This window comes from Castor canadensis, chromosome 10, assembly GCF_047511655.1.
Source record: "Castor canadensis chromosome 10, mCasCan1.hap1v2, whole genome shotgun sequence".
Classification (NCBI taxonomy): domain Eukaryota; kingdom Metazoa; phylum Chordata; class Mammalia; order Rodentia; family Castoridae; genus Castor; species Castor canadensis.
Genome location: NC_133395.1, coordinates 109,481,669 through 109,505,861, shown reverse-complemented (window position 1 = coordinate 109,505,861; position 24,193 = coordinate 109,481,669). Strand labels below are relative to the sequence as shown.

General features: G+C 35.2%; 1 protein-coding gene across 2 annotated transcripts in view; it reads right to left on the bottom strand.

Annotated features, from left to right (window-relative positions):
- Positions 1-24,193, bottom strand: part of Tbc1d5 (TBC1 domain family member 5) — a 545,741-nt gene that overhangs the window by 116,365 nt on the left and 405,183 nt on the right. For both annotated transcript variants that reach the window (XM_074043845.1, XM_074043844.1), the window contains 2 exons: positions 20,490-20,632; positions 3,981-4,087 (listed from right to left, as the gene is read on the bottom strand). In XM_074043845.1, the coding sequence (XP_073899946.1) occupies positions 3,981-4,087; positions 20,490-20,632 (250 nt within the window). The remainder of the gene's footprint in view (positions 1-3,980; positions 4,088-20,489; positions 20,633-24,193) is intronic.

Sequence of the window (24,193 nt, the reverse complement as noted above, 5' to 3'; positions counted from 1 at the left end):
CTCTGTCATTGATAAGCTGTGTGGACTTTCAAAAGTCTCTATGCTTCACCTTGATTATCAATTAGTTCATCTATGAAAGAAGAAGGCTGGATTAGACTGCCTTAAGGCCTTCCCAGTTTTAAGTCTAACATTAACAAGATTCTTGACTAAGTCTTCTTTATGCGATAATAATTCTGACACAAAGCAAATTTTAAGGAATAAGCTACTCTTTAGAAATGGCAGCTAAAAATATATATACCATTGGCTATGGCTTTTGTGGAATGTAGATATGGCTTCTAGAACTTTGCAAGTTAAGTGAGGTCCACTTAGATTGGAGTCAATGTGGTATCCTGAAAAAAGACATAGTATCTGAAGCAGAATTCAGTTCTACTACTTTTTTTTTTAATACCAAGCACATGCAGGACACAAAGCTAAGTGCTAAAAAATGAGTATGAACAGTCTTAAGGAGGATTAACTGATAAGATAAATATGCATGTATACAAAATACAAGGTGCTGTGCAGATTCAAAGGGGGAGGAAACATAGTAACTGAACCCAGAAATGGTTTCATGAAAAATGCAGAATGTGACGGTGGTGTTGAGTAGATGCAAAGGTCAGGAAGCCACTCTAGCTACTTTGGAAGCTTATAAGCTTTTTGGAAAAGAGGAAAGAGACCCTTGTTTTGCCTTATCTCATAGAGTTATTGTGAATTCCAAATTAGGCATGCCAAAGTGCTTAGAAAACTATTAAGTATTATCTTATTATTATAATTTATAGTCCTATTATTTCAGTCTGTGCAAGAAAGAAATTTTTCTACAGTACAACCTACCTCTGATATAAAACAATTAGAGTTTGGTGTCTTGAGGTATACTTGTACAATGTATTCTCAACTGGGCAATCTCTATATGAAGTTAGGGATGATGGCAGGGCAAAACGTTTTTTTTGAAGGCAGACAATGACTTACTAAGCCTTAGAGCTCCTTGTTATTTTTATTTTATTGAATCTGTCAGCAACATTCATATGATCACCAGGTCACATGAAGCTAGACTATGGAAGAGTGTGCCTTCATGCCTCAAATCTCATCTTTCTAATAGTTTACTTGATTGAGACTTTTGAGTTATATATTTACTCTGATCTACTTGAACCAGAAATGACTGAATATTTCAAGTGTTTCAGTGTTACTGTTTATTAGGAAATTATTTCAAGCATTCTGATACCTGTATTTTTAGAGGATATGGGTTAGGGGTACTAGCATCAACTTTCCTTGAGCACAAAGGTACTTTTTATGACTACTACTGATAGTCATTATACTGAAAACTGTGTACTTGTGGATTTCTATAAAATAGGTGGACTTGCCCTTTTATTTACTAGTGCTTTTATTTGTAGCATTGAATTAGATCATGTTACTTCATTAGAAGTCAGTTCTTTATGGACAAACTATGCTGTGGTTGGGTGGGTCATCATATGAAATTTCAGTCAACCTCCAAATGTTACAAAAAAAAAAAAAAGGAGTAAAGCTCAGAAAGCATGACTTTCCCAAAATAATGAGGGTTTTAGGAGTCAATCCATGGCTTGACCTATGTTTCCACTTTCTAACTAAGGCTCCTTGCAGAACTGCCCACATTACCATGGATCTACATTAACAAACGACTCTGTCAAATGACACTGGCTAATGCTTAAAACTTACTAAGTGATATCGACAAATGAGTCATTATAAACACTTAACTATACTTGTTTTCATGAGTCTTGTAAAATCCCCCAACCTACCCAATTTCTTGAGTCTCAGAAATACCACTTTAAGGTTCCACAGTTTGACCATGCTTATAATTGGTGAGATTATCAATGTAAAAGTGGGGAATTCTCTTTTTTAGATAATGATTTGATTATTTTTTCCTTTAAGGAGTAAAGAATCTATATTTTTAAGGCTTGTCAAATTTATTCCATTATACCCTTACATTATGAATATTATATTCTTGAGATAAAATGTACTCTATAAAAAGCACACTAACATGAAAGAGTATTTAGATTCTAGTAATAAACATTGATTGACTTATTTGAAGAACTCAGAAACTACATGAGTGATTCATAAAAAGATCAACCATATTTAGTTAGGGAAAAATCACCAAGATTGATAGGTTTTTGATAATACAATCTTCTATCAAACCAAACAAATCACATAAATAAAAAAGGGAATTCAAATTCTATTTTAGCATTTTTTCCATTCTAAATGACTAAGAATTCCTAATGCTTATAAACTGTGCCTTAAATTTACAGATCAAAATTCATACCTCATTTTTAATTCTCTTACAGATATTTCATCATCTTGTGTTTTTTTTTCCCCCTTGGTTAAAAACTATATACTTTTACAAGTTACACACAAATATAAGCATGAAAACTTTTTTTTTCTTTTTTGCAGTACTAGAGGAGGAACTCGGTGCCTCTAGCACTTGAACCACTCTGCCAGCCCTAGATATGGAACTTTAGAGTTTTAGTCATACTCCTAAGCCTTACTAGAAAAAAAAGTATGCTTGCTTATGCATCCAGGAATGATAGATTGTATTTCTGATGGCTAACGAAATTTCTTTTTGCAACAGAAATGCTATAAAATTTTCTATTCCTATAGAAAACATATAGCATTAGGAAAATTATCTTTGTGGTACTGAAATTTGAACACAGGGCCTACACCTTGAGTGACTCCACCAGCCCTTTTCTTTTCTTTTTTTCTTTATTCATTTTATTCTTATGTGCATTCATTGTTTGGGCCATTTCTCCCCTCTGCCCCCTGCACCCTCCCTTTCCTCCCCACCTCCCTTGCTTTCAGGCAGAACCTGTTCTTTCCATTTCTCCAGTTTTGTTGAAGAGTAGACATAAGCAATAAGAAGAAAGACATAGCATTCCACCAGCCCTTTTCTGTGATGGATTATTTTGAGATAGGAGATAGGGTCTTGTGAACTGTTTGCCCGGGCTGGCTTTAAGCCATGATCCTCCTGATCTCTGCCTCCTGAGTAGCCAGGATTATAGGTGTGAGCCACTGGCAGCTGGCAGGAAAACTATTTTAAGAAAAGAATAAATGCAAAATATACTGAAAAGCTGAAGTCAGCAACCAAGGAAAGGGCAGAAATTCTTTAGAATAAAAAATTCTATTACATTTGGAGGCTCAGACAGAGCTCTGGCAATGGAACCTACAGACAGACTGACTGACTCAGAGACAGTTTGACAACTGCCAACATTACTATTGGGAGAGTTGCCAAAGAGCCAAAGGCTGGAATTAACATCCAATGCCTGGCATTCTGATACTCGTATTTGAAGCTTTCTCTCCTATACTTCATCCAATATTTTTGTTTGGCTCAAAAGTAGCAAGGATTCACAGATTTTTTTAGATCATTTAATGTTCTTATTTTCAAGAAATACAACATTAGTTGTAAAAGAGCACACTTTTTCTGTGAAGTGTAAAGAAAATTTTGATGAACTGCTTTACACTCAAACATAAAACTTGGTGTTAAATTCTGTTTGAACCTTATTAGGTTATTCTTAATCCATAAAATAAGAAATACATATTCATAATGTGAAATAATTCAGTGTTTCATTATATCATAAACTCTTATATATCTAATCCTGTCCATAGGCCTATTTTCTTGATTTTCATATAGCCTGGAAGCTCTATTTGAGTAAGTCATCCCCTGTGAAGGGAACCAATAATAATGAAGTTTGGTTAAAAAAAAGAGATGGTTGTTCAGTATTTCCTTAAGTTATGAGGAAGACAAGAGGGCAGAACAACCTGCTGAGAGACAAGGGTACATGGTCCAGCTTTATAACAATGTATATTTAATTTGCTTGCTGAGTTGCTGGCCAACGAAGTATGTGAGTTTTGACCTACAAATTTTGACAAATTCTATCAGTAGGCAATTCATCTGTCATTTACGCAAATTCTACATTTGGTAGTCTTAGACACATACAGAAAGCTTATTTTTCCCCCCAATCTGAAATTGCACATATCCTTACCTTTGGATCTCTAAGGAACAGAGCCTTAAGAATCAGTGAGTGTACATCCCCGATGAGTGGGTAATGCATCAGAAGGCCAAGACAGGTCTGGTAGTTACTAGAGATCACTAAATAAGAGGGAAAAAATAATTCAGATACAGTACTGTTTAAGATATTTTGCATTACTGGGAATATAAAAAAAATTACAACTTTGAGTCAAAGAAAGCAAACTAATAATTCAACTGATTTGATAAATGTAAGTAAGAGGAAGGGACCTTTACCAAATGGCCTTGGGAGTAGCATACTGCACTGCGAAATACAATCCAATGTAGTAGCATTTATTCTCAGGGAGTGCTGGAAGGGAGAGCTTCAGACACACTTATGTGTGTATGTTTGCAATATAAATAAATTCTTAGGTTCATGCATACTTATTGCTATTTATAAGGCTATGTCTATGTCTATGTCTGTCTTTGGTTTAGCTGTTTAGAAATCAGTAACAAAAATCTTAAGAATCAGAAAGACCCAGTTAAAAATTTTCAAAGAATAATATTTACCTTGATTATTATGTTTCAGAATTTATAGGCTACACTTATCCTTTTAGATATATAGAAATATTACATAATTCAAAATTAAATATATTTTCCTACAATTATTTGTTTTTCTACAGATGGTAAGAAATTTAGAGAGAAACAGAACAGGAAGGCAAAACAGGTCCTCTCTGGGGGTTGGTACCAGTGGGAGGGGTAAGAATAAAAGGAAAGATTGTAGGAGGGAGGATATGGTAGAAATACTATGTTCTCATATATGAAAATGGAAAAATGAGACCTATTGAAACTATTCCAGTAATGGGGGGAATGGGTGAAGGAGAATGATAGAAGGGGTAAATTCAACAAGGTATATTGCAATCACTTTTGTAAATGTCACATTGTACCCTCAGTACAACAATAATATAATAATAAAAAAAGAAATTTAGAGGGAGAACATATAGAACTTATTAGAGAAAAAAATGTCAAAATCTTTATAGTCTGTGTTCTGTAGACTGTCATTTAATTTTTATCTCTTCAGGCATGTCTGTGTAAAACTACTTTACTTCTTGGCAATTTATGTGCCACTGCTGTCACAGGTGGTCTAGTTAACGGTGCTTGTTTTGTGAGCCATACTGACTGCCTCCATAACACTGATCGTGAAGGGACTTCACAGTTACTTCTCTGAGGTGTAAATGAATCTTTTTCATTGATCAGTTACTTGAAGAAAATGCTTTATAGGAAAACAACTATGATTCAATAGAAACAAAACAAAAAACAAGCAATTATTTATAATCAGAAATACCCTTAATTTTTAGGGTTTTTTTGCTGTTGGAAAAGCCATTCCTTACTATAGCTTTCTACCCTCTTTGCTCCTCTGAGCACTATGGGGAAAGAAGACAAGACTGGGCAAAATGAATAATTATAATGTCTGTAAGGAACCAATTTATCATTTTCATTTCTGTTGCTGATCTGACAGCTTGTAATTTCATACATCTGCTTTTATTTGTAAGACACTCACTTATCCTACCTTTTCTATATCTGTTCAGACTCTTCCTTTCTTATTTAGTTCATTTTTCCATATTCATACTCAGTTACCTGTTTTCTTATTTTTCTAGAAATTCAAAAAGCTAGGATAGTGATAACATGTTTTCATATACAGTTTTCTTTGAAAGTAGCAAGTAAATAAAATTTAATTGATCTTATAACCAAAAAGTTACATTGCCAAATTCTATGATGATAATATGTATTAGCGACTGACCAAGGAAGAATTCTGAAGTATTTTATAAGAAAGGCAGAGAGTTTTGTGGAAAGGGTTCTGGCATCAGGACTCAAATCTGTGGGTTTGAATCCCAGAATCCCATTTGAACATTTCATCAAGTTGCCTAAAATGATGTCATTCTTATGACTGATTTATAGTAGCTGTTCAAAACCTGTTTGGCTAAATGACACCACAGATCAAATGGACCCAACTGATCTCTACAGAGTATTTCACCTTGCAACAGTACATTATACATTGGTCTCAGCAGCCCATGAACTTTCTCCAAAATAGACTATATATTAGGGCACAAAGCAAGCCTCAACAAATATAACAAAATTGTACTAACCCCCTGCATACTATCTGATCGCAATGCAATAAAACTAGAACTCGACAGCAAAAGCAGCAGCAGAAAATACACAAACAACTGGAGGCTGAACAACACAATACTCAATGATCAGCTGGTCATAGAAGAAATAAGAGAGGAAGTCAAAAAGTTCCTGGAATTTAATGAAAATGAAAACACAACCTACCAGAACATATGGGACACAGCAAAGGCAGTCCTAACAGAAAAGTTTACAGCCATGAGTGCATATATTAAAAACACAGAAAGATTTCAAATAAATGACTTAATGCTACACCTCTAACTCCTAGGACAATAAAAACAAACTAAGTGCAAAAGAAGCAGAATGAGAGAAATAATAAAAATAAGAGTCGAAATTAATGAAAGAGAGAAAAAAAAATACAAAGTGAGGATAGGTAGGTAACCCCCTCCCCCTAAAAAAGATAGCATTTGATGTTTTCAGTGCAAAGGAAGTAGTGCAGAAACTTTAAAGCAACAGAGGCCAATAGGAGAAGGGGACTAGGAACTAGAGAAAAGGTTAATTCGAGAAAAATTAATTTAGAAAGTAATACGTATATACATGGAAGCAATACTAGGAATCTCCCTATATAGCTATCCTTACCTCAACTAGCAAAAACCCCTGGTCCTCCTTATTAATGCTTATACTCTCTCTTCAACGAAATTAGAGATAAGGGCAAAACAGTTTCTGCCTGGAAGCAAGGGGGTAGGGGGAGAGGGAGGGGGTCAGAGAAGGGAGGGGGCAGGGAGAACGGGGGGAGTAATGACCCAATCATTGTATGCACATATGAATAAAGGAAATTAAAAAAAAGAAAAAAAATACAAAGAATCAATGAAACAAAAAGCTCATTCTTTGAAAAGATAAACAAGACTGACAAGCCCCTGGCAAATCTGACTAAAATGAGGAGGGAAAAGACACAAATTAGTAAAATCAGAAATGAAAAAGGGGAGATAATGACAAACACCAAGGAAATCCAGGGAATCATTAGAGACTACTTTGAGAACCTATATTGCAATAAATTGGAAAATCTTGAAGAAATAGGCAAATTTCTAGATACTCATAACCACTCAAAACTGAACCAAGAGGATATTAACTGGCTAAACAGATCTATAACATGTAATGAAACTGAAGCAGCAATAAAGAGTCTCCCAAAGAAGAAAAGTTCAGGACCTGACAGATTCTCTACTGAATTCAACCAGAATTCTATTAATTCTTAAAGAACAAATACCAACACTCCTTAAACTTTTCCAAGAAATAGAAAGGGAGGGAACACTGCCTAACTCATTTTATGAAGCCAGTATTACACTCATTCCAAAACCAGACAAGGACACATCCAAAAAAGGAGAACTACAGGCCAATCTCCTTAATGAACAATGATGCAAAAATCCTCAATAAAATGGCAAGCTGAACCTAACAACATATCAGAAAGATCACTCACTATGACCAAGTTGGATTCATTCCAAGGATGCAAGGATGGTTCGACATACACAAATCATTAAATGTAATATACTACATTAACAGAAGAAAGACTAAAACAACTTGATCATCTCCATAGATGCAGAAAAAGCCTTCAGTAAAATTCAACACCATTTCAAGATAAAAGCTCTGAAGAAACTACAAATAGAATGAATGTACCTCAACATTATAAAAGCTATATATGATAATTCTATAGCCAACATCATACTTAATAGGGAAAACCTGAAACCATTTCCCCTAAAGTCAGGAATGAGACAAGGGTGCCCATTCTTCCCACTCCCTATTCACAGATGACATGATCTCATACTTTAAGACCCCAAAAACTCCACACAAAAACCCCAGACACCATAAACAGCTTCAGCAAAGTAGCAGGATACAAAATCAACTTAGAAAAATTAGTAGCCTTTCTATACATCAACAATGAGCAGATATAAAATACAGGAAAACAATTCCATTCACAACAGCCTCCAAAAAATCAAATACCAGACCTCTACAATGAGAAATACAAACCAGTGAAGAAAGAGATCGAGGAAGACTACAGAAGGTTGAAAGATCTCCCATGCTCATGGATTGGCAGAATCAACATAGTGAAAATGGCTATACTACCAAAAGCAAACTACATGTCCAACACAATTCCCATCAAAATATCAATGACATTCATCACAGAGATTAAAAAATCTACCCTAAAGTTCATTTGGAAACACAAAAGACCACAAAGAGCTAAGGCAATACTAAGCAAAAAGAGCAATGCTGGAGGTATCACAATATCCAGATTCAAAATATACTACGGATCCATAGCAATAAAAACAGCATCATACTGGCACAAAAACAGATATGAAGATCAGTGGAACATAATAAAGGATCCAAATATGAATCCACACAGCTACACCCACCTTATTTTTGACAAAGGTGCCAAAAGCATACAATGGAGAAAAGACAGCCTCTTCAACAAATGTTGCTTGGAGAAGTGGTTATCAGCCTGCAGAAAACTGAAATTATATCCATGCCTATCACTCTGTACTAGTATCAACTTAAAGTGGATTAAGGACCTTAATATCAAACCTGAAACCTTGAAGCTAATACAGGAAAGAGCAGGGTATACACTGGAAGTAATAGGTATAAATACGTATAGGGAAGGACTTCCTCAGTAGAACACAAATGGCTCAGCAACTAAGAGAAAAGATTGACAAATGGGACTACATGAAATTAAAAAGCATCTGCAGGACAAAAGAAATGGTCTCTAAATTGAAGAGGCCACACACAAAATGGGAGAAAAATCTTTGCTACCTATACATCAGACAAGGGACTGATAACCAGAATATATGGGGTGCTCATAAAACTAAACTCCCCCAAATTCAATGACCCAATAAAGATATTGGCAACTGCACTAAACAAAATTTTTTCAAAGAAGTCCAAATGGCTAAAAAAACACATGAAAAAATGCTCACCATCTCTGGCCATAAAGGAAATGCAAATCAAAGCCACACTAAGATTCCACCTCACTCCTGTTAGAATAGCTATCATCAAAAACACTACCAACAACAAATGTTGGTGAGGATGCAGGGAAAAAGGAACCCTCATACACTGCTGGTGGGAATGTAAGCTATTACAACCAGTATGGAAAACAACTTGGAGGCTTCTTAAAAAACTGGAAATAGATCTGCCAGAAATACCACTCCTAGCGATATACCTGAAGGAATGTGACTCAGGTTACTACAAAGGCACCTGCACATCCATGTTTATTGCGGCACTATTCACAACAGCCAAGTTATGGAAACAGCCAAGATGCCCCACTACTGACGAATGGATTAAGAAAATGTGGTATTCATACACAAATGGAATGCTGTTCAGCCACAAAAGAGAATGAAAATTTGTCATTCACAGGTAAATGGATGGAACTGGAAAACATCATCTTAAGCAAAGTTAGCCATGCTCAGAAGGCCAAAAATCGCACATTCCCCCTCATATTGGGATTATAAAACTAAAACAAATGTGGTAATATTATTGTACATGGGTCACGCACTAAGGGGAGACCATGCATGGGAGGGCTAGGGAAAGGGAAGGTCACCAAAAACTTAAATGTGGTTGATGTGCTCACTGTATATGGATAAATATACTAATCTTAAACTGGTAGTGACCACTATGGGAAGGGGACTAGGAAATAGTGAAGAGGCTTGTTAGAGATGAACCAGTTTGGGTTGTAATCCACAAACACATGTTAACAACACAAGGAATTTCCCTGAATGGCTCTTTATCTCAAACTACCTAAAACACCATGCTTTTCTTATTATCTTTTATATTTTTTTCTTCTACAAAATCAGCGAAAAAGAGGGTGGAACAGGTTCTGCCTGGAGGTGAGGGGGGAGGGGCCCAAATAATGTATACATATGTAAGTAAATGCAAAAACGATAAAATGAAATAATAAAAAGAAAAAAAAATCAAAACCTCTGGTTAAACTCTGTGAGCTTAACTTTAGTCTTTTGGAAAATAACGTTCTGATTTAAGAAAATAATGCCTGCTTCATTCAAGCCAATAATTACTTGTTGATGTCCTATTTCACAACAGGCCATATGCTAAGAAAAGATGCATAGATGAAGCCAATTCTTGCTTTGAAGAAAATCAAAGTCCAAAAGATGTGCAGTATCAAGCAGATCTTCTACTAAGACAATAATGAGTTACTGAAGACTAAGAAGATACATCATTTCTATGATAATCTTACTGCAAAGGTAGAATTATTATCACTATTGTATGCATTGAAAAGTGATACTTGGAGATGGTGAATTACTTGTTCAAATCACACAGGGGTTCCTTAGTATACCAGGATTTGAAATTTAGATGTCTAGCTTCAGGGACTGTACTCTATGTAATATAAGGCTTTGCTTTGAAAGGACATTGTATTGAAAATCAAGTGACATAATGAATGCAAGTGTCAGAAGTAAAATGATTAGTAGTATTGTTTTTATGCAGTAGTTTATGAAACTGAGGATGTCAACCCAGTCTCTAGAATAGCCTGATAAAGCAAGAGATTTACTTGTAGGGACCATTACAACAATCCTATGTTATAAAAACTTTACAGAACTTTTTTTTTTTGGCAGGGCTGAGGTTTGAACGCAGGGCCTCATCCTTGCTAGGCAGGTGCTCTACCACTTGAGCTACCCCATTAGCCCATTATAGTAAATTTTTGTTGAATACGAAAAACTAATTTTCAATACCACTGGAGCAATGCCCAGCCCAAGCTACTTACTTACTGCAACTTGATCTATCTCATTTATAAATTAGAGACTGTGAAAGATGTCAGTAATAAAATGGAGTCACTTATGTCAAACTCTAACACAATGGAACCAGGATGCCAAAAAGGGAGGGCCCTTTGCATACATGCCTGTGAAAGAAACTGGTATAAAAGAATTTTTCAGTCAGAACCTTCCAATTAAGCTACTTTTATAAAGAGTTTCTCTGAGCAACAGCCAGTACCATCAAAGAATTGTCAGCATCTGCAATAAACCCCTATAATGAATGATATTTATTTCCAAACAGCTTATGCAAACTTCTTTTTGCCTTTTAGACTTTAACAAGTTTCCTTGTTCCAATGGCCTAGTATGGGCCTGTGGTCTGCCTACAGCATGCATTCCAGGTTGTAATCCCTTGCTACTCTTGAACAAACTGTTTTTGGAGAGTCTTTCTCTCTGCTGTTCAATTTAGATTGACAAAACAATAGTGCCTTCTATTTACAGGGCTTCTAAAAGAGTGGCAGAGAAGCTAGGTAATGCATTCCCTTTTCTCTTTGGTGAGTAGTGCTATCTCCACATGAAGCAGAGCTGAGTTCTCGCTCAACCTTTAAATACCCAAACTATTCCAAAATGATCTGAGGGGGTTGTTCTCTAGTAGAAACAACAAAAATACTGAAATTAGAAAAGATAAACAGAGAATATGGCTGTTTTGAGAAAGTTGAGAGCATTGTGAATCAATAACTTATGGAAAACTCACAGCTAACTATACCTATAATTGTAACATTTACAAATACTTAAATTTTATATGAAGATAAACTTTTTAAGCAACAAAACAGACTTAAGAACTACCATGAAACATAAAACTAAATGCAGATTTCCTTAAAATAAAAATAGTAATAGCCATTACTATTAAGTACCTATAGTACTTATAGTACTTACATTATATTAAGTACCTATAGTATCTATGATAACTTGCCATCTACTTTATAAACATACCATGAGTCCTCCTGATCCCCTCTAAGGAAACCATTATCATCAGTTCTCAACTACAGATGAGGACTTGGTAATATATAGTGGATAAACCACATGGTAAAGGTCCTGGGGCTCCTAAAGGGCAGAGACAGGGCTCAACCCAAGTCTGTGGGACTGAAGGCCTTGCTCTTCACCACAGCATCTTGTACTTTCAGGCACTCCTAGCGGAGTGCTATGACAAACATATTGTGATAGCTTCTGAACACCAACTATGTTCTGACCACAGAGGAGCCTGGAACAAACAGCAAAAAGTTTTTTGGAGTCAAAGGCTAGGTATAGCTAATATTCAGAAACATAAATTATACAGTATGTACACAAGACTTTTGCACACAGAGCAAATAAGCATAAATTGAATATAAAATTAGAATAATGAACTAAAAAAATGGAAACCTTAAGGCTTTCTCATTATTTATTATACTTTACTGAAAACAATGGCAACATGTAAGGCCTTGCAAGTGAAACACATTCAGTGTTCACTACATGCTCTGAAAAATTTGTTGAGGGCTTACTATATACAAGAAAAATCAGCAACAGCAATGTCGTCAACTATCTAAAAACCCTTACTATTTTGACTTTTCTAGTGTAAAATGACAATATACAAAATGAGATTTCCAATGCACTAGAAAATGGGGTGGGGGGATAGAGATTAAATAAAAACAAAATCAAAATTTACACTTTACTTAGTCTTAGAGAAAGCCAAGTATAAAATATAGTCATATTCTCCACAAAAAGTGATCTTTAATCTAGTGTCTAAGACTCCTGTTTTTGATTTTGTCCTTCTAGGTTTTCCTCCCTGGCTGCTTTTGTGGCCACTGCCTCTCAGATCACCCTGAGTCATTATAACAACTACCCTAGAAACCCAAGATCTACCTATACTCAGCTGTAATGCCTGGATAGTCTTTGGTAAGTCCTTGTTTCTCTAGTACATTTTGTGCAGAATAACATGGAACTTTTAAATTCAGTTTTAGGAAAGAGGACAATTTCCTAATTCACTCCCCCTTCTTTCTCTCCTTTTGCCTCTCCCCACCACTGGTTCTGAGCCCCAAACACACTTATCATTTTACATTCATATCATTCCTTTTTTTTTTCCTTTGGTGGTATTAGGGTTCTGGGGTTTGAACTCAGGGTCTTGTGCTTGTTAGGCAGGCACCCTACAAGCTTAGTCACAGTTCCAGCCATTTTTGCTTTAATTATTTTTCAGATAGGGTCTTGCATTTTTGCTCAGAGATTGGCCTCAGACTGTGATCCCTGAAGTATGCCTCCAATATAGCTGGGATTACTGTACCACCATGTCTGGCTTGTTTGTTGAGATAGGGTCTCATTAACTTTTTGGCCAGGCCAACCTCAAACTGTGATCCTCCTGATCTCTGCTTCCTGAGTAACTGGGATTATAGATGTGAGCCACTTTGCTGGCCCCATTCATTTTAAAAATACTTTTAAAACAGAATCTATTTTAATCAGAGATCCAACAACACAAAAAAATCTGTATTAAAGAAGTTCTATTATTAAATATATAGTGTTGTCAACTATAAGGCAGTCAGTAAGTATCAAGTATCCAAGTGCAAAATCACCAGTAACTGAAGTGTGACCCCAGGACAAAGAGCACAGGACTACCCAAGTCAGAATGACCTTGTGTAGCTCCAGGAGTGCCTCTTTAAGTAGCTATAAATCTGAAGCAATTCAGTTAGCTGCACAGGCTTCAGCATTTGCTACCTTCTCTATCTTGTTAGTTATTGAGGGAATGAAATGTGATGAAATAGTGTAAACCAAATTCTTTTAATGCAAGTTGTTAACACTAAGGTAATAATTATAGGGATGTAATCAGAATCAGAGCCCAAGTTCTATTCTTTCCAGATCTTTAAGATATTGTGGAAATGAAGCCTGAAAAAATTTGGTAAGCTCTAAGATTCAGAAAAGAAATGGTAAGCCTGATTCATAGATTTGCCTCTCATTTTTTAATACAAATGAAAGAAAACCACAGGTGAAGAACTGATTAAATCTTAATACAGACACATATAGGTACATTTAATTTCATTGTATTTAGTGGGTTTTAATGCCTTACTCAAAAATATCAACTGTCTATAGAAACTGTTGAAATATGGAAGGTATTTTATAAATGTTGACATTAATGAAATAATTATTTTCTTCCAAATACCAAGTTCATTCCTAAGGACATGAAAAGAATGAAGACACTCAGTCTCAACTTCCTCTCCATATTTAAGTGGGAATGAAGCCCAGCACTAATTGCAACAAAGGATCTAGATGGTAACAGTAGCTCATGTGAAGGGCCATGACAACTCTTAGAATGGAAGACTGAGGTCAATGAGGGGATCACCCACCCATGTGGAGGCAAATGACCAGGTGGAGGTCTCACTCCTATACAGGGGACACCAAGATGTCGTTCAGTAGATCAATGGACAAACAAACTGTGGAACATCAAGACAATAGAATATTATTCAGTACTAAAAATAAATGAGCTACCAAGTCATGAAACACATAGAAGAACTTAAGTGCATATTACTAAATTAAAGAAACCAATCTGAATATATACTGTATTATCATAGCTATATGACAATTTGGAAAAGGAAAAACTATGAAGATAGCAGAAATATCAGCAGTTTTCAGGGGCTTGGAGGAGGGCAGGAATTTTAGGACAGTGAAACTACTCTGTATGATTCCATAAGGGGATATGTGTTTTATACACTTGTCCAAACCATAAAACATGTAACTGCAATAGTCTGGATGTTTGAATATATATATATAGTTTGAATATCTCCCAAAGGTTCACATGTAAAGGCTTGGTTCTTGGGACAGTGCTATTGTGAAGTACTGTGGACCTTTAAGAGGTAGGCCCTGGTGGGAGGTCCCTAGGTTGGGGTGGGAAGGTTGTACCCTTGAAAGGGATTGCAGGACCTGTCCTGTTTAGCATTCCCCCATTCATTTTAATTCATTCTCTCTCTTCCTCTCCTCTCCCTAGCCCTTTCCTATGACTAATATAAACACCAAGAATGATCCCTGCTGTCAAATATGGACTCTGGAGGACAATAATGTGTCAATGTAGGTTTATGGGCTATAATAAATTTATCACTGATGCAAGACATTGATTGTGGATAAGGTTGTGGGTGTGTGGAGGCAGCAGGTATATGGGAACTCTGTATGTTTTGCTATGAACCTTACACTCATAAAAAACCACAATAAAAAAAATGTAAGCATAAGTAAAAACAGATAATGTGCTACTATGGTATTAGTCTTTGCTAACGAAATTTTAAGATTGTTAAACTAAAATACAAAGTAATATACATAGTATTTGAACTTAAAGGGCACATTAATATCTGATGTGGTCATAAAAACAGCTGACAATGTTTTATGCCAGAAGGAAGAGAGTCAGCAGTCAGAAATTGCTTAAAAACTCCTTCAAAAATAAGAACACTAATTTGTGCTTTGATAAAAATTTTTTTGTCATGCATTACCATGTAGTTTAAGAGAGTCTTTATTTTTAGTCACTAAGGTTGAGTACAGCTTTCCTAGAAAAGACAAATTCAATTTGCAGTTGAAATAAACTGCATTTTGACATCAGTATAATGGTTAACATGCTCTTAACAAAAAAAACAGAGAAACAGAAATTCTGTGGTAGGACAGATGGAAACACTGGCATACAGACATCTAGTGACTGAAGAGTAAGCAGAGAACTAAAATGAAATTAAAATGAACAATATATAAATCAAATTGCCATACCATGTCAAGCCAGGCCAGGAAATGGCTAGAGACCGACCCCTACAGAAAACAGGAAAATTATAGCACTACAACTAATGCTGTAACATGTTTATGCTGGCTGAAAAAAACAAGACGGAGAGGAGCTCAAAGGCTCCAGACATAGAAAAATGATAAGGAGATGGAAATTCTAGTTACCTAATTTGATCAGTTCACATCATATACATATACTGAAATATCATACTGCACTCCTGGCAAATATGTATCATTATAAGGTGTTAATTAAAAAAATAATAAAAGACAACAAAACAAGGCAGGATGTGGGTAGAAGTACCAAGAAAGAAACTTTTCTATCCACAAAATGTTCAGAGAAGAATTTAAAAAACTACAAACGGTTGAGATATATTTTCTGATGAAGAAAATGTATAGTACTAATTTTTGCCTTCTGTTCCATGGCTGAGATGTATGAAAAGAGAAACTGTCTTGTTTATTTTCTGTCTTTCACACCCACCTCCCCCTCCACTATTTCCCAGTGAAAGACAGCATCTTGTCTGTCTTGGTTTCCTTGCTGTAGAATAGGGCCGGGTACCTAGGAAACCTTTAAGGGAAGGACTACTACTGAGTGAAATAACCAAGGAAACAAAGGCTCAAAGGTGACAGAAGAGAATGGAAGACTGTCTGTGGGACAAGAATAAAACCTGGTGCTGATCCAGGGAGGAATCAGTAGGCTGGTGTTAGAAGTAGTTTACAGGTGGAGAAAACAAAAAAAATGGAGGAATTCTATGTCTGGAAAAGGAAAAAGTAAGACCAACTGCTGTTAATGAGACAGAAGAGCCTTAGGGGTTTGGGGAAGTGACTGGGAGACATTAAGTACAGTTGACAAGAACTGGGGCAAGCCTGGTGTAACTATCTAAGAGTCTGTGGAGATAAGCAATGGGCGGTGGCTGCAGGCCTCAAGGATGTCGTTTTTCCCAGTTGTGCTCAGCAGTCAGAGAGACATAAAAAGAAGGTAGATGGTTTTGCAAGCTTCAACTTAGACCCACCTCCAAATGTACTTGGAGAACTGAAGGCTACTGGGTAGAGCAGGGTGCTGAGTGCATTTTACTATTATAGTAGCTTAGGATAGATAAGGAAGGGAAGCACAGCTGCCCTGGAGGCAGGGCAGGAGAGCGGTAAAAGCATAAAAGGTTGTGGTCACACAAGAGGACACAGAACACTTCTACATGTGGCGTAATAAGGAGAAAGGAAGTTTCTTAGAAGATCAAGGATTTGTGAGGAAGGTGAGATTTTTGTTTGGTTCTCCATGAATACGTCACCAAAATCATGATTGGAAAAGATACAGAGAGAAATGTAAAGAGCCAGACATCAGAACCTCAAACAAATGCAGAAGAGTGACCAGGAAATAATAAATAATAAATATGGGTTTCCTACTATTTGCCAGCCATCATCGTACATAGATGACAAGGGCCTGATGAATGTATAGATGCATGGCATGAATGTCAAAGGAAGAGGAGTTTTGTGGAAAGACAGAACAATGGTTTCGAAGTGGAATCAGAAGTGGAGAGCAAGGTGGTCCCCTATGTCACCTGTGGAGGTTGCAAAGGCAGCAGTGCATAGGGGAGGCTAGGTTAGAAAGAAGGACACTGACCTTAGCAAAGGACTGAGAGGGAAGGGAGCAGGGGGAGAAAAAGAGGACACTGAGCTGGATTGGGAGAGCACAAAGGAAGGCAGTGATGATTAGATAAATTTACATTTTAGGCCATGGTCAAAAGCCGGGAGGAAGGTGGATAATTTGTTAGACTCTGCATTCCAAACAGAACACTGTTTTCAAATTTTTATTCTACACCATCAGTGCTGACTCCTGAAGGAGAAACTCAGACTCAGATTTAGAAGTCAATCTTCAATGTGCCCTGCTCTCATTCTAAAGTTAGTCACCCAACCTTCTTTGCCTGAGTCTCCTACATCTTTCCTTATTCTTCTTTCTTGAAAGACTATTATATACATGCCATCTCTATGTTCTCTTTTTATTAGGTTATCTTTTCAGTTGAAAAAGTAATGCATGATAAAAACAAAAACCTAAAGAAAAAGTGACTGTATTGCTTAATTTTCCAAACAGTCTTCATGTACCCTCTTGCAGCTTTTGTTCTACCACTTCATTGCGTTCACTGTGGGAAGGGTACTCAATAACTGTGCCACAGTGCCAAATCTGAGTGAGATTTTCCAGCATTACATCACCGTATGTCTTCTTCCTCCTGTGTTCAGACTACACAGTTCTTTTAGGTTATAATACAAGCACTTCTAGAGTCTCTTAAACGCTGATGTTAAAAGTAGAATTTCACTTTTGCTCACATTCCCTTTCTATATGTACTCACTTTATGTAGCATGGCCATATAATTTTTATGATTTTAATGGGAAGCCTTTGACAATAAAAGAGTAATATTAATAATTACTATTTTTGGGTAGCAGATGCAAACCAAAACCAGGATATGATGATCAGCCTATTCTTAGGAGATCATATCCACCTTTATAGTTTTAAATAAGAAATTATCTGCTGACTATTTTCAAAATTCAACTGCAGCCTTGATACTGAACTTGAGCTTTATTTTCTAAATTTCAGGCTACAATTTCTTACAAGTATATCAAACTCAGCATGGCCAAAGTTCAAGTAACATTTATATTAATAAAACCTGCTAACCCTTATATTTCTTACCCAATGACCTAGTGACTCAACCTCCAAGCAGGGGATTGTTCTAGATTTTCCATTCTTTGTCACTCATCATATTTAATCACTAAGTCACCCTGACTTTAGCTCTAACCTACTGTTTTCCCCTGTGGATTACTGGCACAACCTTTTTATCTGATCTCCTTTAAGTTCTGCTTTGAATGTTTTAATAACCTTCTGTCACTTTCAGGTTAAAGACATTCATTCTGATCCTTCCTGTTCACTTCTTCCATCTTATAAACCTTCCTCACTCCCTTTATACTGTAATGACACCCAATAGCTTGTAGACACACATGCATATATACATCCCTATTAGGCAGTTTCACACTTTTAGACCCTTTTCATGCTATTCCTTCTGCCTGGAACGTAAATCCCTTTGTTTGCCTTGCCAGCACCTACACTCTTTTCTCACCAACAGCTGGCCCAGAGGGAGCTCAATGCCTCTCCTTAAATGTTCCTGCTACCTGTCCTTTCAACCACAGCACCAGATATGTTCACTTCAAATTATTTATGCCAGTGTTCCTACCAGTTAGTAAGCTTCTTCAGGATAGGAACAACCTTAAGTACCTAACAAATATTCACTGTTACTTTAGGATATATCACCCACTGTTACAGATTTAAACAAAAATTAAAATAAATTGGGCTAAATATTGAAATGAATAAACAGCTTCATTACTTTTGCACTTTTCCACATGTGCCTATGTTTTATAAAATCATCAGTGGAAAGATTAAAAATGTGTAAGGGCTTCAGCTGCCAAAAATTTGCCATATTTTATGTAAAATTAAAAGAATAGATCTTAGCATAGGAGAAAGCATGATTAAATTAAATATATGTGGGCGATGTGCCAGTATGAAAGAGCAAATTGTTAATTGTTTAAGATTATAGAAAATCAGAATATATTTCAATAGTTGTTTGACTTGGAAAGTTTCATGAAAATATTATCCAAAAGCATTTTTTTCTAAAAGAAGTTTCTTTTTAAAAAAATTAATTACAATTTTAACAAACATATAACTTTAAAGAGAGATTAGTATTGAGCATCTAAAAATTCAGTGTCTACCACATCACTTCTACCCAAATGTCCTTCTCTCCTACCCAGATATCCCTCCTCATGTCTACCATGTTCTTATGTGACCTGTTCTGGCTCCATGAGACTTTCACTTTGTCTGTCAAAACTCAAACTATTTGACTTTCCACACAGGAAAAAAAAAAAAAAAAACAACTCATGTTTTTTGGATAACTATGGTGCTCTTATCACTTATTTCTTCTAAGTAATTCTGAGAGAGTTAAAAAAAAATAACCTAAAAAGTCAAAGAATATTAGTGTTACCAGAGGCATAACAAGAACATCTGGTACAACTGGTATTCAATGAATAAATAAAGAGGTCCATATAGCACTTAACACCCACAATTAAGAACAACGCCAAACAGTATATGTTCTTCTGACAAAGTCCTACTTTTAGAATAGTTTTCTGTTTTCTAATTCAGTCAAGTACTTTGTGTAGTCTTTCTTAATTATATTTTGGCATACACAACTTGTTTTTTGAACTGAGTTTTTCTCTGAGAAGGAAAATAATTTGAGGTATTTTTAAATTTAAAACATGCTTTGATATTTTCTTCAAGCTAAGGATTATCAGAACTTCTGAAAGGGGTAGTAAGAACTGGATCTCTGGTGATGGCAAGCACCTTAAGGCAGACCTAAGGAGATGAGAACACATCTACCACTGGGCACTATGTTGAGGAATGAATTTTGTGGAAATGTAACTGGGAAGATGTCAAATACTCCAGATTTATTTTTTCATTGGCAAGGCACTAATATTATAAAAACAGCTCCACTCTCTCAGTAAATATCCTTTAATACTCACGACATGTCAGAAGGTGGAGCTCTAAACATATCTGAAATACTAGCTTTTGTATATACAGTTTACAAATGTGTGTAATGAGGAGATTAAAGCAGGAGTAAAGTGTTTAGGAAAATGGTTCTAAAGAATATTCAGGTCTTTCAGGATAAAATCCCCCACATCTCCCAATATGTACATGGTTCACACACACACACACAAAAGATGTTTAATGTTTCCTTTGAAATTTTAATATATCTCCTACAATAAGAATTTAAGTGTATGTCAGCTAATAAGATATAAAATATATTTAAAAGGCAAAACATTTTGAAAAATCAGAGCCACCAAGTTGAATGTAGTTAGTTAAGGACATTAATACTTACAGGCATCTCGGATGTAAAGTAACATAGCTATGAAGATATAGTCGACTAAACTCAGGCTGAGGCCATCTGCAAACAAGGCATCCCAGACCACCAGAAGATCCTGCAGAGGGAACTCTCGTCCAAACAGTAGCCGCACCCACCGTCTGCACAGAGATGGAACACTTAGAAAGTAGGACTTTTGAAAGTAAAATGAACAGAAATCATTTTCTCATATAACTGTGAAAAAAATTACAATGTATTAATTCGGTACAGTGAGAAAATATTATATATCAAAAATATGTTAAGTAAAATTTAAGTTTTTTGCAAGCATTGTATGTCAAAAGCATAATACAGTAAAAATTCCTACTTTAAGCTTTTAAATTAATTAGCTTTGATAAGTTTTTGTCCATTTGCTTCTAATTTTATATAACAGAGCTACATTTTCTCTTTTCCTTTCAAGTATTTGTGATTTCTATCAAATACGAAAATTTTCTGTCCTTCTCAAGCTTAATCACCATCTTTTACACACATAGGAATAAAGTTTAATGATTACAGACTAGTACAGAATTAAAAAAATTAATTTCTATTAGTTCCCTTATATGAAAGGTTATGACATAAAAATACAATTTTCCAAAATTTCATAATCCCTAATGATTTTTTGTTGCTATTAACCTAAGCCTTTTAGGAATGTTTTTATGACAAATTATTATAGCCAAACTTAGAAAACTATATTACCATATTTTACTCTTATTTAAAATATTCATTTAAAAATTAAATATGAGAAAAGAATCAGTACTCCTGTAGAGTTTTTTGGTCAAATATAGACAGTTATTGAAAATAAAAATACAGTGATAGTTAATTTTTTTAGCTTTAGAATAAACATAATGAGTGCTTTTCACAACAACTTCTATGGACAGGTGCATGAATACGTCATAGAACAGAGAGCAGGAATAACAATACTAAATAAGGTTTGTATGTAATTGTGTGACATAAATAGCAATACTTTAGACTTTCAATAAGTCCTAATAAAGCAATTTGTATCTAATGCTTACAAGAAAAGAATAATTAAGATTTGATAAGTTTTTATCCAATTTACACAATTTTCTTATATAGCCTTTTTGCTTCTATGAGCTTCAGCTTAGAATTCTGTGTGATTCTAGCACATAGCAAATAAAAAACTCCAAATTTCTAGTGTTATCAAACAATACAGAATAGAGGAAATTATTTAAAAATTAGTAAAGGGATATTACTTCTTTGCAAAATTTGAAATCAAATATATCCATCTGTGGGGTTAAAGTGAGGCAAAAACCTCAGATGTGCTCTAAGAGTATCATATCTAAGGATGGATCAAAGCTGTCCCAGACAGTGCATAGCCTCACACATACAAAATAGCTTATTAGAAATCACGTGATTAAATGCTTAAGTTCTTTCATTCAGATCATCAAGTTAACTAACAAAATAATTAAACTTAATTTTCAAGTACATTATTCATTTTTTCAGGAAAATCTGTAGTGCCTAGGTAAACATTTATTTTTTAAAAAAATGTTACAATATCTTCTACAATTTTCATCTACTTTTCATTTCAGTCTTATTCACTGATAAAATGAGGAGTGAGGAACAGAAATTTTATATTTTTTGTCTAATATGCCTGAGTTTATGTGACTTAGGGAAAAATGCTTCTTCCATGCCTTTCTCATTCTTTCAAATTATACATGTGAATATTTACTGCTCTAAGAAGAATTGTATTTTGATATCACTAAATGAAATAGGTTACTCTTCTTAATTACAAGGAGTTAACCGGTCTTATAGAGTATCAGAAGAACCAGAGATAGGTGAAAAAGCACATAGGTGAAACCATTTTGGACACCAGCTCAAAGGACTTTTCATTGACAAATACAACTGAATTCTTAAATGGTTAAAACATTTAGAATGTGGTTACTTACAGTTACTCAAATGACTCCACTAGAAGCAAATTCCATCAATGAACAAAATAAATGAAGGTTAAGACACAACTACAGATGAGAATATGATACTATTTTTCCTAGTCTTCTTTACAGTTCAGATTCCTGTCATTTTCTTAGGGGCAGTAACATTGACGGTTTCAGCACAGATAGTGCTTCAAGAGGGGAAAAAAAATAGCTTATTTTTTAGAAATAATTTATATGCCTTTTATTTCTAGGAAAAAAGGCCCAGTTGCTGCTCAAACTTCCCTTGCAACATTCTTACAGACAGGGATTGTCTTAGGTTAGCTTCAAAATGACCCCACAGAAACATGCATGCAGCAGTCTCTACTGCAGAAGGGCTAATTGCAAATTCTAGTAATTCACACTGAATAAAATAGTTCTGATTGTTTTGTATGTCAAATTGTCCACATATTTAATATCTTCAAAGCTACACAAAATGCAAGTCCTTAGTACTTTTATATTCAATGTGTAATATGTGGTCGGCTGCTTTACAAATGTTTCATGCTTTGTGCTCTAAGTTTCACCTTGCCAAATACTCTGCTAAATGTTCCAGGGTAGGGACCAAATTCTCTGTGTGTTTGCATATGCACACATGCATGCGTATGGGCACGTGAGTGTGTGTGTGTGTGAGAGAGAGAGAGAGAGAGAGAGAGAGAGAGAGACAGAGAGAGAGAGAGAAAGGGAGGTAAGTGGTGGGAGGGAAAGACAGGGGAGGGGAGAAGAAAAAAGAGGGGAGAAGAAAAAAGAGGGGAGGAGAGAGGGAAGGTGGGAAAAGAAGGGAGAGATCTAGAAAGTTCTTTATAAAGAGCTCTATTCACTAAGTGCTATATGTGATGTTTACCAAGGTTTGTTGAATGCACTGTAAAGCCACCTGTCATGCTACTAAGAAGCAAAGATGTAGCTAAACTGGAAGTACAGGCATTGATTTTGGCAATGGTAACACAGAAATAATTCAGGAAGTGGGGGAAAAAACCCTAAATACATAAGAAAATATAATTTATTATTTGATACACAATATGTTACTTTTATATAAGAATTAATAATTATACATGCATTGATATGAAATTAAAGTAAGATATACTTTCCTCTATTTTACATGAAATTATAGAAAAATTAAGGACATATTCTCAAAATCTTTAAGAAGAACCATATGACTAATGGGATACTGTGGGATAAACAAGGACCTTATCAATAATTTAATCATCTTAATCCCAACTGGATTTAGTTCATACATATATTCACAATGCAAAAAATTCCTGTGCTATTTTGGGCTTTCTTCACTGAGCTTACAAACCAAAGAAAAACTCAGTCCTTTGTGAAATAAGTTACTAACAGAAATTATTTCAGTAAATTATTGTGTTCTTACAAAGGAAAATTTACTCTAAGAAATGAGGTCTCATAAAGAAGTCATGTCTACAATTAGCATGCTATTATTGCAGTTAAAAATATTTAGTGAGAGGTTAAGTTACACTTAAGGGTGGCATTAAACCCTTCTTTTCCTCTTACAGATAGCTTCAGTTTAATTGCCTGATACTATTAATCTTGCTTTATGTATGTTACACCTGCAGATTGCAATCCTTATATATTTTATCACTTGTGATAATATAATAATTCATATTTTACCAGATCTATTTAGTAATGAAAATATTCACAAACAAAAAGACTATCTGAAGTATTAAATTTAATAATAAACCACTCAAAGACAGGACAATTTTTATATTTGTACTTTTACCATTATTCTCAATTTTAAATTTCTTGTGT